The 17,191-nt window shown below is 42.1% G+C and overlaps 1 protein-coding gene across 2 annotated transcripts in view; it reads right to left on the bottom strand.

Moving 5' to 3' along the window:
- The window catches only part of LOC122630751 (cytoplasmic polyadenylation element-binding protein 2), a 121,796-nt gene extending 107,315 nt beyond the window's left edge, over positions 1–14,481 (bottom strand). For both annotated transcript variants that reach the window (XM_043815599.1, XM_043815600.1), the window contains exons 1-2: positions 13,010–14,481; positions 963–1,074 (exon numbers count right to left, since the gene is read on the bottom strand). In XM_043815599.1, coding sequence (XP_043671534.1) covers positions 963–1,074; positions 13,010–14,107 — 1,210 coding nt within the window. In that variant the 5' untranslated portion in view covers positions 14,108–14,481. The remainder of the gene's footprint in view (positions 1–962; positions 1,075–13,009) is intronic.
- Between the last annotated feature and the right edge of the window lie 2,710 nt (positions 14,482–17,191).

The raw sequence follows: 17,191 nt of genomic DNA, 5'->3' as shown, positions 1-17,191 counted from the left end.
GCACCGACGAGACGCGTATCGTCCTACAACCCTCCGTCCGCCTACTCCTCTTCTGTATCTTTCATTGCTTCTATGCCCGAGCACAGTGTCTATGTATAGTCACATAGAATCGTCGTTCATGGTGTCCGGACGTAGAGCAAGTAGAGTCGCCTCGAGTGGAGGGTGTCGAGAGAACTGACGGAAGTTTAAGTGCTACTTCGGCTTGCTCTCGCTGGCTCGCTCTAGCACGCATAGTTAACTGACTCGACCTGTCGACGCTATTGCCAGAGTTGGATGTCGATCTCTAGGAAGCAACCTTTTCTTTGAACTTTCGCAGCACCGGCGACGTTGTTAGTCTCTGCTTCAATGACATCGCTAGAATTTACCAATGATTACCTCTCTTTCTCTCTCTCTCTCTCTCTCTCTGTCTCTCTCTTTCTCTTTCTCTTTCTCTCTCTCTCTCTCTCTCTCGTCGAGTCCAACACCATCGACATAAATCCGTCGACATTGTAACTAGTTTATTCGGGATACCGAGATTGGCCACCTGAGTACCATGGTAACGTTATCCGCTTATGGAAACGCCTAACTCGTCCAACGTTGCGAACTATCGACCAGCATATTGTTTGCGTGTAACACGAGCTTCTACCACTCGTGGGAATCCTTTTAAGAAGCTGCAGAGTACCTCTCCTGTCGTACTTAAGTGAGAAATCGCTCGGAGCATCTCAGCGGAGAATCGTAGAATAACGGTTGCGCGCACGCGTTTCTGGCAAACGCTTCATCGAATTCTTAATGCATTCCAAACCGTGCACGAGCCAGCAAACGAGTGGATTCTAGCCGTACAGCAAGAATTCGAGAAATTCTTTGAATTCCACTTCGTGGGATTCCATCAGCATCTACCTCGTGTTACGTATCGCACTTTATACGATTATCAATGTTCACGAATTTTTTCTAATTAGGATCTGAACAGATTTATTGGTACTCACCTTTTAGATGTTCAGGAGTATCAGCAGCGCCGGCTCGCATGATGTCGCTTAGATAATGTTCCAATGTCCGCATACTGTCCAACGGGGAATTTCCATTGGCCGTCATACGATCCTGAAAGCAATTCATTCGTTAACCCTATACTTTCGATAAAAGAATTCGTTTTATTTTTCGGTATCGACATACACGAATAATAGATCCATCGTAAAACCACTTTTCATCGCAAGATAGATATACTTCTTAGGAAGCTCGTATAAGTTAGCCCGCACTTTGCTAGCCAGAGGCACCCTGAATCTCGGTCCTTTCATCGCTCTTGCTATTATCCTTAATCGAAATGAGCTCCTCTGGTCAAGAAAAGACTTTTAGAGACGGGCGAGCGAACAGACAGAATGGCCGTCTCGCAGACGGCAGAGGAAAGAAACAGAAAAGACGAAGAAAGAAGGAGAGAAAGAGGAAAAAGAAAAAAGAAAAAGAAGAAAAAGAAAAGAGAACTAGCCGACGGTGGTGATGGTGGTGACGATGGTAGCGGCAAGAGTAACCTGAAAGAAGACAGAGGCAGCAAGGTGAAACAGAAAGAGGGTGTAGGACGTGAAAAAAGAGAGAAGAGCTCGTAATAGACCACTTTCGACGAAGCGGAGTGCAGTTAATGCAAGGAAGCATTGAAAAGTCTTTTTCCCCTTCATCTCTCTTTATTCTACACCGAGTTTTCTCTTTCCTTTTCTTTTTTCCTTCTTTTTTTTTTTTTTTCTTTAATCGCGAACCACGTCACACACTGTTTTCGTTAATAAGAAAGAAAGAAAAAACAAAAAGACATAAAAAAAGGAGTCTTGACTGGACGATGTACCAACGATAATAACGATGGAAGTGTCTAAAATATCTTGAAAAAAAAATTCATCTACTAAGAAATTCAACGTTGTTCTACTTTCATAGATTGATTTTCTTTCTTCTTCTTCCTATCCACGCAAACGTTTCGCAATTCCTTGGTAGTATTTCACCGATAGGACTTCAGCAGAAAAGATCTCATTTGAACGTAAACCAATAAGTTTCTACAATGTTAAAATGGTTACATCGGCTTACGTGAGTACATTCGTGTACGTATGTACTTACGTATGCATGTATGTATGTACATATACATGTATACACTTATGTATGTATGTGTATACGTACATATACATGCATGCTTGAAACGTATATCCTAACAATAAACTGCAAAACAATGAGAATAACAACGAAATACGGGGCAACGCGCGTAAACCCTTTTAGGTGATTAAAACTCACAAGGAAAGTATTCGAAAAGCACTTTGGTATTCACGCACAAGCATTTACAATACTGTTTCAACGATTCGGCATCGAGAAGAAAAGGGGTGATCGTGTTCTCGGTACTTTTAGCGGTTCCTAAAGTACCACTCCTTTCGTCGGAAGTTCGCCACCCGCTTTCACCCTACCTACCATAGGCTCTTCGCACCGTCGCGTCGTGAAAAAAATAAAGAAGAAAGAAATAAAAAAAAGAAAAGGAGAGAAAGAAAGGGTCTCACGAGTTATGAGTACAGGCAGGAGCTTGGTAAACGAGCTACCGAAAAATGCCTGCCCGTATCCTTTGACTCTGACCAATTGAGAAAAACGAGCGAAATATAACGGAAAATAAGAGCGGATGATGAGATGGTAGGAAAGAAACACTACTTGACACGTACAAATATCGCAGCTGTGTCTATTTCCTCTTTCATACCGATTCTTCTATTTCCCTTCTGGATAGCGTGTAATTGTCCGCTTGTCCTAGCGTGAATGATGTTTCACTGGTTCACGTTGGCAACGCGTTTTTATTACGTATAAATATACAAGGTAGACAATTAAACAGTAAATTGCATGTCTATCAAAGATCATTGAAGACGAAATGAAATTTTGCGAGGGTATTCGGTTCAAAAGAGATCTCGATGGTTCAAATTCAAACGATAAAGGTACAATGTCAAGCGAGTAGGAAACCGTAAAAGTTTGTAATACCGATATGTCTACCTCTCACCACGATGTTCTCATTTCATTCCTTTAACAATGGTGCAATATTTCAAGCGATTCTGTACGAGGAATTCGGACGTTTCTTGTTCAGTGATATGACCGTGACATTTATTTGGTCAAGTCTGGTAGGTCGGTAAAAGAGAAAAAAAAAAGGAAGTCAAAAGGAAATGAAAAGGAACGAAAGGAATATACATCCAATCCGGGAATCCAGGGATCTATTTTCCGGAAGTAGAGGGGCACGAAAAATAGGAAACACATTCCTGAAGCTTCGACGTCAAATAATCGGTCCATCTCTCTTCACTGGGTACGAGCGGAGGTGCAAAAGGTGGCCCCACCTTTTCCACTGGCTCTTTTCTCGTCTCTTTCGAGCTACCTGCAACCCCCAGACCGCACGCTTGTTCATCCCTTCTCTCTCTCTCTCTCTCTCTCTCTCTCTCTCTCTCTCTCTCTCTTTCTCTCTCTCTCTGACACACAGACACAGACACGGATACAAACAGCCAAACACGCGCACACGCAAATACGCACACGCACACGTACATACACAAGCTTATCTAACTTCTACCCTCTCCTTTTCTCGTTTTCTACCACTGAACGAACCCTCTTCTTCCCCTACTCCTACCACCGACTTTACCCCTACCCCTTAGCGAATCACTCCCACTTCGTCTTTCCAGTAAAGCCACGGACGTTCTAGCTCCGTTCCAACCCACTTCCCCTTCCTTCCTACTAAAAGTATGCATACAAGCACGCGCGCTCGCGTTCACCTAACACCTACTCATTAACGAAAACTCACACACACGACGAGCGCGTCCGCGCGCGGGTTCTCTCGTGCGTACTATCTGTCTCTATCGAACTCACAGCGCACGCTGTATATCGTTCTCTCTCTCTCTCTCTCTCTCTCTCTCTTTCTCTCTCTCCCTCCCTTTCCCTCTCTCTCTCTCTCTCTCTTACTCTCGCACAGCACCGTGGAAAATCAATATAGGGAAACCAGGAAGCAGCAGCAGGGCGTCGACAGCAATCTCTGTGCAGCCTCCAACCCAGTACCGCCCTTCCTCTCTCCCTACTCTACTAGTCTGACCGCTCCACCCCTTATTTTACCACCCCTACAAAGATATCTCGATCCTCCTCTATTTCTTCTTCCTTTTCTTCTTCTACTTCCATCATTCGTTTATCTCTATTTCATGTTTATCCATGACCACCAGATTCGTTCCCACGAATAACTATCGCCCCGTTTTCTTGCCCCACTTCTTTCTCCTCCCCTCCTATATCTTTCTATGTTCGACCTTTTTTTTTTTTTATCTCCTTTTTATTTTTATTTATCTCCTTTTTGTTTATCCATCCAAGCCTCCGTTCTTGTTTAGTTTCCTTTATTATGTATCCTCGTTCAAAAGGTAGAACGGAATAATTTCAATTTACTACCCTTATCGACCGTCCTACTATTTTTGGGGCAGCGCCGGTGCTGCGCCGCAAGTGCTGCCCTCTTTTCTCGTTTGTTTATCCGCGGTATAAAGGTCAGAAGTTGTTCCACTTACACGAGCCATACCATTGGCTTCTTGTTGCTTCACCCTTCCTCCTATTCTCTCTCTCTCTTTCTCTTTCTCTCTCTCTCTCTCTCTCTCTCTCTCTCTCTCTCTCTCTCTCTCTTTCTCATTACTTTGAACCCTCCATCCTGCTTGTAGTATGTCATTAAATGAAATCGCGAGCAAACCTATTCATTGTTACGTGTTACGTATTAATAGATATATACACCAACTCATACATATTATACATGAATCGTTTCTTAATACCTATTGCTAGTCATGAACCTTGAACGATGACACTCTTGACCACCGTTGATTACCACCAACTCAACACACTATCGCCAAAGTCAATACTATTACCATTTCTACTACCACCATTCCAAACGTTATCGTCGGCGACGTAACACTTCCACCCCTCTGGCTAGGATTCACTGCGCAAATTTTCTACAACGTCAGAGTAGGGAGAATGCATGAGGAAAGGAAATGCCAACGGATGACTGGAAATTGGGTGATCTGGAAGGAGTAACGAAGAAAACATTTCAGTATCGTAGGATCGTACGAACGGGCCCTGAACACTCACAATATAATTTTTATATTATTTTCATTAAAGTCAAAAGAAAAGAGAAAAGAAAGGTAAAAAGGGACGAACAAGAAGTAACTAGACGTTTTTAAAAATGCATTTCACGAGATAACGAACTGGTGAAAAAGATTTTTTCCTTCAAGATCTAGACTCCTCTAATTCGAGAAGCAAGTCGTAATTACGTACGAGAAAGCTTCAAGGGCCGAAGACTAGGGTGTCGCAAAGGGAAGACAAGAGTACCGGAAGTTACAGAGAACTTTCTTTCTCGCACTTTCACATCTTCGTCGGTCTAGACACGGTTGTTCTTGCGTCTATCTTCTCTCCCTTGTTCTACATACGTTTTTGTACTTGACGAGTCCTCTTTTTTTTTTTTTTACACCGTGTCTCGCCTGACGCACAATCTAGCGTATACATACATACACACTCTCATATATATATATATATATATATATATATATATATATATATATATAAACACCTGAGAGGTACACTAGTCGACCTCTCAAAGCCCGACTGTATCTCAGAACACAGAATGTGCACACGCACGCATGCACGCATACACGCATGCACTCATACACGTATTGAAGTTGCATGAGGTGCTATATGCTTTACAAGGTGTGCGCTTTCACCGCGACTCCCGTGGTACGTCCATTAGACTCCGTAGAGGAACAATAATTATTATGTTGAAGGGAATACTACTAGTGGCGTCAAGGGTGAAGATATACGCGTTATACATGTGTATATTTGTAAGAGAGAGAAATAGAGAGAAAAAGAGAGAGAGAGAGAGAGAGAGAGAGAGAGAGAGAGAGGAGAAGGGGATTAAAGTTTGAATGGGAGGTATACGAAAAGAAGTAAAACAAGACGAAGAGAAACACAGAGGAATGAGAAGAAACTCGAACGAAGAATGCTGAAGAGTCACCGACAATACTGGAAGACTTTTTAAGGTATATTGTGCGAACGCTACTTCCTACTCTTACGTCCCTTTTAAACGTACCATAAGCTGTTAAGGGATATCTTCTATACGTGATTATATCAATAATAATATCGAGTTAAGGCCACTTTTATTCTTTGAAGATAACATCAATCGATTGAACATATTACGAGAGAGATAAAAAGAGGAAGAGACAGACAGAAAGAGAAAGAGAAAGAGAAAGAGAAAGAGAGAGAGAGAGAGAGAAAAAGTTTCAGAATACATTTTTTATCAGCCCCAAAGCGAATACAAGAGACACGATAAAATTTCTCGAAAAAGAACCGCGTCATCGTAGGTCGATAAAATTGTGCTCTGGAAGGCTGATTTCCTTCGCGTAAGATTTATAGATAGCCCCCAGGTCCGTCTTTCTCCCTTCCCTTCTCGTTGAAGAAATCTGCTGACCCGAGGGGTCGATGCGGTATTGCCGGAGTGAAGATCACCGATAGAACGAGGGAAGGGTGTGGAAGAAGAGTATACAGGGCAGACATAGCGTAGCCTGGATCCCTAGGCGTGTACGAAAGAAACGATTCCAGTCAGCTAGCGCAAAGTAGGTCACTTCTCCCTCTCTCTCTCTCTCTCTCTCTCTTTCTCTTCGTTTCTATCTCTCTCACTCTCCAGGTTTCCCTCTATCGATAGAGTAGGACACAGAGAGTTGACAGAAGAGAAAGGGGTGGTGCAGCAAAACGTACAGGGTGGTAACACTGCTGCGGCATAGAACGATGGCGGCAAAAGGGTGGAGAATGCGGAAAACAGTGGCGCCAGTAGTCGTTTCTCTACTGCAGATGATAGCGTACCTGTGATTGCGCTTAATTATATGAACCTACGTGACGGAGCATGCATTAAGGAAATCTATTCCGTTCTTTACGATTACCCTATGAAAACTTCATGCCGTTATCAGGTTATTGTTTAACCGTTTATGTTTTTCCTGATATCCAACCTCAACGAATTTTCCATCGGAACTTTCCCGTTCGTCGTCCACGAAACTCGACTTTAGAAATAACTAGACTTTGTTTCGTGATCGATAACATCGAACTTCCAACGTAGAAAACGTGAGAAAATAACGAAGTTTCTAAATTCTACAAGACCGTGTTTATGTTCGTGTAAAATCTAAAGAAAACCTACTTTATCGATATCTAAATATACTTTTTGCGATCAACACGATCTATCTCTATCCAACGACACGAAATACGAATAACGAAGAGTAATCAAGGATGTCCCTAATAACACTCGGGGTATCATTAATCAAGCTTCACTAGCTTCGAAAGTCATTCTCGAAAGGTGACACGTTGTCGTTCCGAGGGGATCGTAAAAGTTGCTATAAACATTAGCCTGCTTCATCTCGGTTTCTTTCAACGACAAATAATTTATGATGATATCGCAATTGCGTGACCTATATTCAGTAATTTCTAACAACGATGTAGCGAGATAACAATTAGAAATTGATCGTTAGAGCCAATTAAGCAATAAAAAAAGGCCTTACGAGGATCCACGAAAAACTATTCGTGGATTCCAAGGATCCTTGGCTAGACCACTTCGTGCGGAAGCTCCGTGCGAAAAATCTATATCGCGCGAAAGCAGAGTGGTGACCTATAAACCTCGTACCGGGTCACTTCGCACCGGCGCACTCCCGAATTCAAATAGGGCGGATCTTAAAATCGGGCTAATCACTTGGGACCTACTGTAAGATTCCTCTGGAGTCCTACTTTGTGTTTTTCGACGTTAGAAAGGTACTTTTGTTCGAAGATAAGTTCCTAATAAAAACGTAGAGATATGGGTCGATAACGATCCCTTTCGTAGCGTATATTTTTTATGTTATATGTTCGATTACTTCTTTTTTTTTTTTTTATGCTATACCTATACATCATATTATTCCGTGAATTTTTTAATAGAACGATACGATTTCGTGCAAATTATTTAACCTTTTGCATTATAAGGTCATCTATGTCATGAAACAATATTTTATATTTTTCTTTAAAACTTGTTTGAGTCATCTCTTACGTAATACTTCATTTACGTAATTAATAAAACACACAAATTAGCGGGAAAATATCATTTAAAAATTACTTTCAAAGTATATATGTATCTATACGTGTGCGTGTGCGTGTATACATGAAATATTAAAAGTAGAAAAAATCAAATCAATCTTGGTCGAGATGAGACTAGGAAAATAAATTAAAGTGCAAAGGGTTAAAGAAAAAGAAAAAAAAAAAGAAAAAATAAAAAAAAAAGAAATTAAAAAAAGCAACGGCCGTATCAGCTGATAAACGATATCGATATTAGATTATTAGTGCTTGCGCTCAAGGTCGAATTACTATTAATTGACGCGACACGATTAACATCTTTGTCGAGCATGTAACGTATGATACGAAGATGTTTTTCACGACTCGCCGCACCTAGAGCAGAAGGCATAAATAAATTTCGTCGCGTTACCGTGTTAAATGATTTATCGTGTCAATCTGTGACTCAAAAATCGAATAAAATTTACATAGTAACGGTATACAAAGGTCACGTTCTTATCTTCATAATAATAATAATAATAATAATAATAATAATAATAATAATAATAATAATAATAATAATAATAGAAAAAGAAACCAAAGCATTCTGTTCTGTTAATAAATTCATTGTGATCATGATCCTAGATAAGAATACAAAGTTATCATACTCTAAAAAAAAAAAAGTTATCATTCTTTTCTTCCAAACTTTTAACAGGATATAATTATTATTTAGAAACTGATAAAGAATCTCTCAAAAAATATTCTCACTTTATACGTATGTGTATTATGTATATGTACGCACGCACACACACACACATGGAATATATCGAACTAAATTATCATCTTTAATCGAAGTAATTCTCTTTTTCCTTCTCTTTTCACGAGTCAAAAGAACAGCCTTTAGGTATATCCAACGCACGTTCACGCCTACCAGCTAAATAAAAAATAAAATTGATCAAACTCGTACGGGCGACGAAGTACTACGAGTTAACGCTCGCTTATCAATTTTCCTCGTTTGGTTTACCAACGCATCAGTTATTCTCGCCCAGCATATTATCTCTCCCCGAAGGCGTTTAGGCAACCGGCATGTGATTATAGTAGATATTATGTCAGATCAATCATGCGCTGGAGGCCTACGAATATGGGAAAATTGGAGGCACGTAGTAAATCGCTCCAACGTCTCGTTCCATCTTGCATTGATAATAACAACCTAAGTTATAACGTATGTATATATAGCTATATATGATTCACACACACATTCACACACACATACACATATTATATCACATATATAACATAATCTTGATAAAGCAAGCACCCTTTTCGTTCGTGTCCCACGTTAATGTGTCGCATAAAAAGGTCTCCACGTTTTTCCCGACGAAAACTTGACGGAAACTAGGACAAGGTTCTTTTAATACATCCAAAATCTAGAACGAGATATCGAATCGCTCGAAAAATTTAGGATTATAGGCCGGAAAATATCGATAAGTGCTTTCAACCGTGGACGTTGCATTCCGATTATTTTTGATCGCGTTCTCGCGAACAAAACACACGTCGGACTGATTAACTTTTTAATATTTTACTATCGACTTGTTTGATCAACTTCACCATATTAATCATTCCAATAAAGACTTTTTCATTAACAAAAATTATAGATCTCGATAATTGCAGATTGTCACGTACACGTTTTTACTTAAACATTCCATTCTCGATAGAAAAATAATTTTATGGTTATAAAAGTTAATTTAATTTATATTTTAAGAATCTCATTTAATAATCGTGTAATATTTTAGAAGAACGTTCTAATTAACTATTATATATATATATATATATATATATATATATATAATATCTATTAACATAGATATATATCTATTAAAAATGCTCTATATACAAATTTCAGCTTGATCAGCATACGAGGATCGGGTTTTCGATCGAATAGCACAGTAGGATATATATTTCGCGTTCTTTCATATTTATATCGAATTTTTGTATATATATGTGTATGTTTATGTGTGTCTGTACGAGCACGCGCATGCGCATAGTCAGAACGTATATCTTGTAACAAATATACGACGTACAATTCTGCACTATCGACGAGTATACGACGACGAATGGGTTTCCTTTACCTTAGCCGAGCGGCCTACTGCACGTGTCCCGATTCGCTCTTCCAAGGTGAATGACGAACGATGAATTATCGGACTTCAAGCTCGCCGCCATTTCTTCGCTTTGTTAAAACATTCTCTCTCTCTTTCTCACTCTCTCTCTCTCTCTCTCACACACACACACACACACACACACATTCTCTGTCTTCCTCTCTCTCTCTCTTTCTCTCTCTTTCTCTTTTTATAATGGGTCACATATTACTTAGTCGTGTTCGTTCCATTCCGTGAACGATTTTCTTGCTTATCGATATTAAAGCTTTTTTCCATATAAAATCAAGATATTCATCACGATTGAAATATATATATATGAATGAACGAGGAAGATAGAAATAAATATTTCTTTCGAAACCGGATGAATATTTTTTTTATAAAAATTTGTAGAGCGAGTAACGCGATGGTAAAATAAGAGAAAGAGAGAAAGAGAAATATCAGATTTATCAAAATTTGATACCATCTATCATATTTCTCAGGGATTTATATATATGTATATATATGTGTGTGTGTGTGTGTGTATGTATGTATGTATGTATGTATATAAATATATATATATATATATATTGTATATTATATATGTAACATATTGCATATATATTCTATATATAATATATAATGTTATATATTATAGACGATATATTCGAATGTACGCTTCTAGGCCTTTTCAAATTAGAAAATAATTTGAGCGTGTATCGTTACATAAACTTTGTTAAAAACTATACTCGAATTCCAGTTAAAACTCGGTTCTAGAAGGTTCTCAGTTAATAATCGTATATACGTTTACGAGTTGATCGATTTGTCACACTTAAGGTCACTGGTATCGATAAAGTGCGACGAATATTATATGCAAAGCAATTTCTTTTTTTTTTTCTTTTTCTTTTTTCCTTTTCTCTTCTATTTCTGTTTTTTAGTATTCTTCTTTTTGCTCTTTTAATATTCATATCGCATAGATACCTAATATGACAAACGTTTCTCTATTGCGGCTCAAATGCGAGGACGAATGAAACGTAATTACTGGTGATTAAACAAACTATGTGGTATCTCGCAAGAATTGAAATTAATATTTCGTCGTTACGAAAATTACTTCAAGTCTTTTTCTTTTTTTGTTTCTTTTCTCTTTACTCTTTTTTTTTCTTTTTTTGTTTCTTTTCTCTTTAAATAAACCGACGGATATTTAATATTCGATAGGACGACGGGACGAAAATTAAGATGGCTCATATAACGAGACCTGCCATTTCTCTCTATCTCTCTCTCTCGGTATAGTATGCAGCTCTCTATTTTTGACGGAGCGGTTGAAAATAGCTGAGCTTAAACTTCTGCTAGACACACTCTCTAAACGTTTGTACGTGTACACGTATGTGTGTGTATGCGTTGAAGCAAACGACGGCATAGAGGAATTGGGTCAGAATTCAACGACGAAGTGTCTCTCTCTCTCTCTCTCTCTCTTTCTCTCTCTCTCTCTCTCTCTCTCCCTCTCATTCTCTCTCTCCCTCTTTCTTAAGCACATTTCTTTCGATTTATCGATCGAATTTATTGATCCTTACACTACGTTACCCCTTCGAAAAATCATTGAAGCTCGTGAAAATTTTCTATTTTCTCTCTCTCTCTTTCTCTCTCTTTCCTGAGTTACTAAGTTCTAGTTTTCTAGCAAACATCGTAACGCGATACACGTAATTTTCAAGTAAATTCTACCAATCGAGCAACAGCGGCGACCTCGTTCGTCATGTCATTTTCCGTTCTCCATAAGAGAAAAATATTTCACGGTCGGATTTTTCCAAGACGAAGAGGGGAATGGGGAAATTGTGAAACGAAGAAAAGAATATATCTCGTATAAAGGCAACGATGTCACACCAAGAGCACAGAGTAGCCGTACCGACTGTTGAAACAGCCGTTGCACTGTCTAAATTTAAATACGAGTCTCTCTCTCTCTCTCTCTCTCTCTCTTTTTCTAACTCTCTCTCTCTCTCTCTCTCTCTCTCTCTCTCTCTCTCTCTCTCTCTCTGTCTTTCTAACTCTCACACTAGTTCTCTTTCTCTCTCGCAAACAGAGTAGTTGCATAACCTGGCATGAAATACATGCACCGGCGCAACCCACGGAAGTCAGACCCAAGCGTTGAACACCTTTTCGAAGAGACCTCACGATTATTACCGTACCACCACAAGCCGAGAACGCGAAGTACACGCTCTCCTATAGCTATATCTGTGCTGGACGATCGATAACGCAATACCACCCGACTGAAAAGTCAAAAGAACACCTACGCCGTCGCTCTTGACTGCGTAACGTTGGAAATAATAGTCTTTTATTTTGCTTAGATGAATCCCGATCTTGTGTTCTGTTTATTGAAATTTATAGGTTTTATAGTTCGAGAAAGATTATGAATGAATTTATGGAATGCCTAGTTGAAATATCTATCGTTAATGGTAAATTGGTAATTAGATGACAAATAAAGAAAGTCCTCGATTAGTAATAAATACGATTCATTGCAAAAGACATCAATGAATCGATCGAATGTTCAATTTGACGTAGTATATATATGTCAGTCTTTGTGTCTACGCATAGATGACAGAGTACAAAAATATTATAGCGATGGAAGGGAGACCTACTGTTAATAGTACAAACAACGTATGAGCACGCGACGTTCCAAATGCGACTTGAATCACTAAGATGAATCAAAGTCAATGAAATAGATTCGTGAGTACCTGGAAAACGAGCTTGACGAAATGAGCTTAACGCAAATGATTATTGAGACTGATTGAAAGGTTTGAGAAACGATAAATGATAGAAAAGAAAGAAACAAAACACCTATGAAGATTCACCTGCTGAAAGGGCGGTAACTGCAGCAGGTCCCTTTCCTCCGCTGCAGTGACCTCGAACGTTGGCGCCGGCTGAGGTGGATAGATATTACCCTTTCCAGGATAAGACGTGCTCCTGCGAAATTGCCTGACCGGGCTAATGCAGGAAGGATGAGCAGCAGGTCCAGGATGTCCCGGAAACGTGGGACTTGGTTTCCTTCCTTGGAGGCCAGCGACAGCCACGGCAGCAGCGGCAGCATGAAGAGAGGAGTGCAAAGGTGGTAGATTTGGAACGGATCTACCGCGGCTCCAAGGAGAAAGACCTGGACTTGCGACGGCAGCGGCCGTTTGAGGTCCTCCGCCCCATTGTTGTGGTGCTTGAGGCCCACCCGACCACGCGGCATAACTTTTACTGGGTAGATATACGCCTGGATGTGAGGTCGGCGGTGGTTGTTGTTGTTGTTGTTGGTGTTGTTGTTGTTGTTGTTGCTGTTGTTGCTGCTGTTGCTGCTGCTGCTGTTGTTGTTGTTGTTGTTGTTGTTGTTGCTGCTGCTGAGGCGTGGATACGGGAAGGCCGTGCCTGGTGCTCGGCGCACCAGCCGCGTTACCGTGTTGCTGTGGAAAATTGTGACTGGCCGTAATCGCTCGTCGTGTACTGCTCGAAACAGCCGCGGCTGCTGCCGTGCCGGCAAAAAGGCCGGCCGGTCCTCCGGTAGGAAAATTTTGAAAAGCAGCGATCGAGCCGTTTACCGGCAGAGCCAGACTCGTGGTGTCGTCTGCCCAAAGACTCGGCACCCTAGCCGAATCGCTGAAACCTTGGAGGGCCGAGGTCGTGCTACACGCGATAATCTCCTTTTCCGTCGAAGAGGGCGTCGTCGGTGTTATAGCGATACTCTCGACCTCAACCGCGTCCTTGGACTTCTCCTGAGGACCGCCAACGTTATCGAGGGCAGTGCTCGGCGAGAGGGGCGCCGGCTTTCCCGTATTTTGCTTTTCTATCAGCAGGTCGTCCTGCATGGTGGACGTTGTCAGGGCTATAGCCGCGCTCGAGCTACTACCGATGGACGATTTTGGCCCGGACAAGGTACTCGAAAAAAGACTCGTTGTGCCGAAGTCCCCCATATATCACCGGAACTCGGCCCTCTCTTCTTGTATCCTATCCTGTCCTCTCCTATCTTGTCTTTCTACCTTTTTCTCCTCTTTCCCCCTCTTTCGTGTTTCTCTTCTTATAAATACAGCCGAGTATTTCGTGTCCAGGCGCAAACGAAAATTGGTTGTCCTTCGAGCCGACTCGTCGTTGTCGTCCTGTTGACGCCGCGGACGTCGTCAACGCCGAGCCGAGCTCGCGAGAGACGGCTATCGATCCACGCCGCGCGCGTAAAAACACCCACGAATCCCGGAAGCTGAGCGCGCTACGGCAAATCTTTCGATTCTCTTCGCCCTTGCTGTATATCCTTCCTTCCTTCCTTCCTTCCTTCCTTCCTTCCTTCCTTCCTTTCTTCCTTGCCTGCTTGCTTGTTTTCTTCCTTGTTTCCTTCCTTCCTTCTTTCCTTGCTTGTTTTCTTCCTTTCTTCCTTGCTTCCTTCCTTCCTTCCTTCTTTCGTTCCTCTCTCCTTTCCTCCCTTCCTTCTTTTCTTCCTTCCTTCCTTCCTTCTTCTCTTCCTCCCTTCCTCCCTTCCTTCTTGCTTCCTTTCTTCTTTCCTTACTTCCTACCTTCCTCCCTCACTCCCTCCCTCTCTTCCTTTCTTCCTTCCTTCCTTCCTTCCTTCCTTCTTTCCTTCCTTCCTCCCTTCCTTCCTTCCTTCCTTCCTTCCTTCCTTCCTTCTTCCTTGCTTCCTTCCTTCCTTCTTTGCTTCCTTCCTTCCTCCCTCCCTCCCTCCCTCCCTCCCTTCCTTCTTTCCTTCCTTCCTTCTTACCTTACTTTTTTCTCTTATCTTCACTACTTTCGTAGTAAAGATCTTCGTCCTCTAAAATTCTACGTTGCTACTTCCACTTTTTACATAAAAAAACTTTAGAACCGAGAGCCCGGCCGAGATCCACCGATACCACGTCGACCCGATGGCATTTCTCTGGCCTATCTCTTATCTCGTGCGAGCAGCATTCGATCCTCGTCACTCATAATTTTCACCAACACCAATTTTCATAATTAATCCCGTTTCCTTTTTTCCCTTTTTTCTTCTTCTCTCTCTTCTCCTCTCTATCTCTATCTCTATCTCTCTCTCTCTCTCTCCCTTTCTCTTTTTCTATCGTATCTTCTTTCTCTGTTTATTCTTCGATTGATTGCACTTACCCTAGCGTCATCGACATAACTCTTTTCCTCCTTCTCCTCCTCGACAAACGACACCGCAAGAAAATAATCACACCGGAGTAATCCTCCCTTCGTTCGGTCACTCGCGCACTTCTCTTTCGTACCTGGACGCTCTTTGGAGAGCGTCCTTGCCGTGCCGAGGAGGGATCCGCGCGAGATACACGCGGCACGGTACCGTCGCCGTCTACGGTCGAACTTGGACGAGCTACTACGACGACTCCTCGTCGTTGCACACCGTCCTCCTCCTCCTCCTCCTCCTCTTCCTCCTCTTCCTCCTCCTCCTCCTCCTCTTCCTCCTCTTCCTCCTCCACCTCCACCACCTCCTCTTCCTATCTAGCCCTTCCCCCCCACTGCCCCTCCGCGCGCGCTGCCCCGTATCGTTTACTCGATCGATCACCGATAAGCCTCAACGCGAGTCCACCTCGCGATGTAACACACCGCGGAACACGCAGCACACCTTTCGAACGTACACGATGACGACGATGATTCCTTGAACAAATTCTCTTGTCTATATCTCGTCTTTCTTTTTCTCGAAAACGAAAATTTTCCTATTACGAATCAACCGAAGATAGAAAGGAATGAAAGAGGAACGAAAGGGGAGGGTGCGAGCACGTTCTCTTTTTTTTTTTTTTTTTCTTTTTCCTCGTCGTAGCACCGAAACGAAGGAAAGCAACGGAAAAAAAAACAGGGGAGGGAGAAAAAGGAAAGAAAAGAAAAAGAAAACCAAGAGGAAGCTTATTTTTCTTTTTCTCTTTTCCAATTGCTGCAAGCTAGCGACTCCTTCCAGGCAACATAATTTCACCCCCGCTGCGTCTCTTGGTCGATTCCGAAGTTCCTCGTTGGTGGCGGCGAGTCGCAGCTTGCTCGCCTTCTCATTCTACGTCGTCTTTGGCAAAGAGTTCGTAAGGAGTAATGTTATAAAGAGGCCAACACGTCGTAATCCTCCTCTGCCGATCTACCACCCAACCGACGTGGTCCGTTTCTGTCTCTCCTCTTTCGTATGACTTCTTCTCAGAGTGATCAAGAGAAACCGAGATAGAGAGAGGGCGCGTGTGCGAGCGAGCGGGCGGGCGAGCGAGAGAGAGAGAGAGAGAGAGAGAGAGAGAGAGAGAGAGAGAGAGAGAAACAGAACTCGCTGGGAGTAAGCGAGAGGGCGCGCCTATAAGAGAGCGAAAGAAATAGAAACAGAGAGAGAGAGAGAGAGAAAGAGAGAAAGAGAAAGAGAGAGAGAGAGAGAGAGAGATCGAGTGAGAGGGAGCTAGACGGGGTGGCGAACGAAGCGATTCGACGACGACGGCTTTGGTGGGTTGCCTGTTCAACTCCTCCTCAAACGTAATACGTCTCATGCGTTGTCGTAGTGACTTTTTCAACACTCTGCCGGCTACTCTAGGTCTGACCATACCACTGGATCGACCACAGAGACCAACTTTTTCTCGAATAGAGTAGCACGTATCAAGATCCCTTTAGTTTAACGTGTAAAAGAGGAATTTTTACACCTTCTCCAAATGATATTCACTGTCCTCCATTTGTTCTATTTTCTTTTCTTCTCACCATCCTCGCCGTCGTCATCGTCGCCATCGTCATCGTCGTCGTCGTTCTCGTCGTCGTCGTTCTCGTCGTCGTCGTCGTCGACGTCGTGTCCGCGTTCGTCTAACGTCCTTCGAACGTTCTACTATTTCGTCGTCTTCGTCGTTCCTCGTTATTCTTGTATTTTTGATAAATTGTACTGTTACTTGCTAGCACGTTAACTAGCTAGTTGCCTATTTGCCTGCCTGCCTGCCTGCCTGCTTGCCTGCCTGCTTGTTTGCCTGCCTGCTTGCTTGCCTGCCAGCCTGCCAGCCTGCTTCCTTGCCTCCTGCCTGGCTGCTTGCTAGTTCAGTCTAGGTGATGGTGACAGA

The sequence above is a fragment of the Vespula pensylvanica genome, chromosome 7 (genome assembly GCF_014466175.1).
Source record: "Vespula pensylvanica isolate Volc-1 chromosome 7, ASM1446617v1, whole genome shotgun sequence".
NCBI classification, from domain to species: domain Eukaryota; kingdom Metazoa; phylum Arthropoda; class Insecta; order Hymenoptera; family Vespidae; genus Vespula; species Vespula pensylvanica.
The sequence above is the reverse complement of the archived record's forward strand: the minus strand, read 5'-3'. Positions and strand labels throughout refer to the sequence as shown.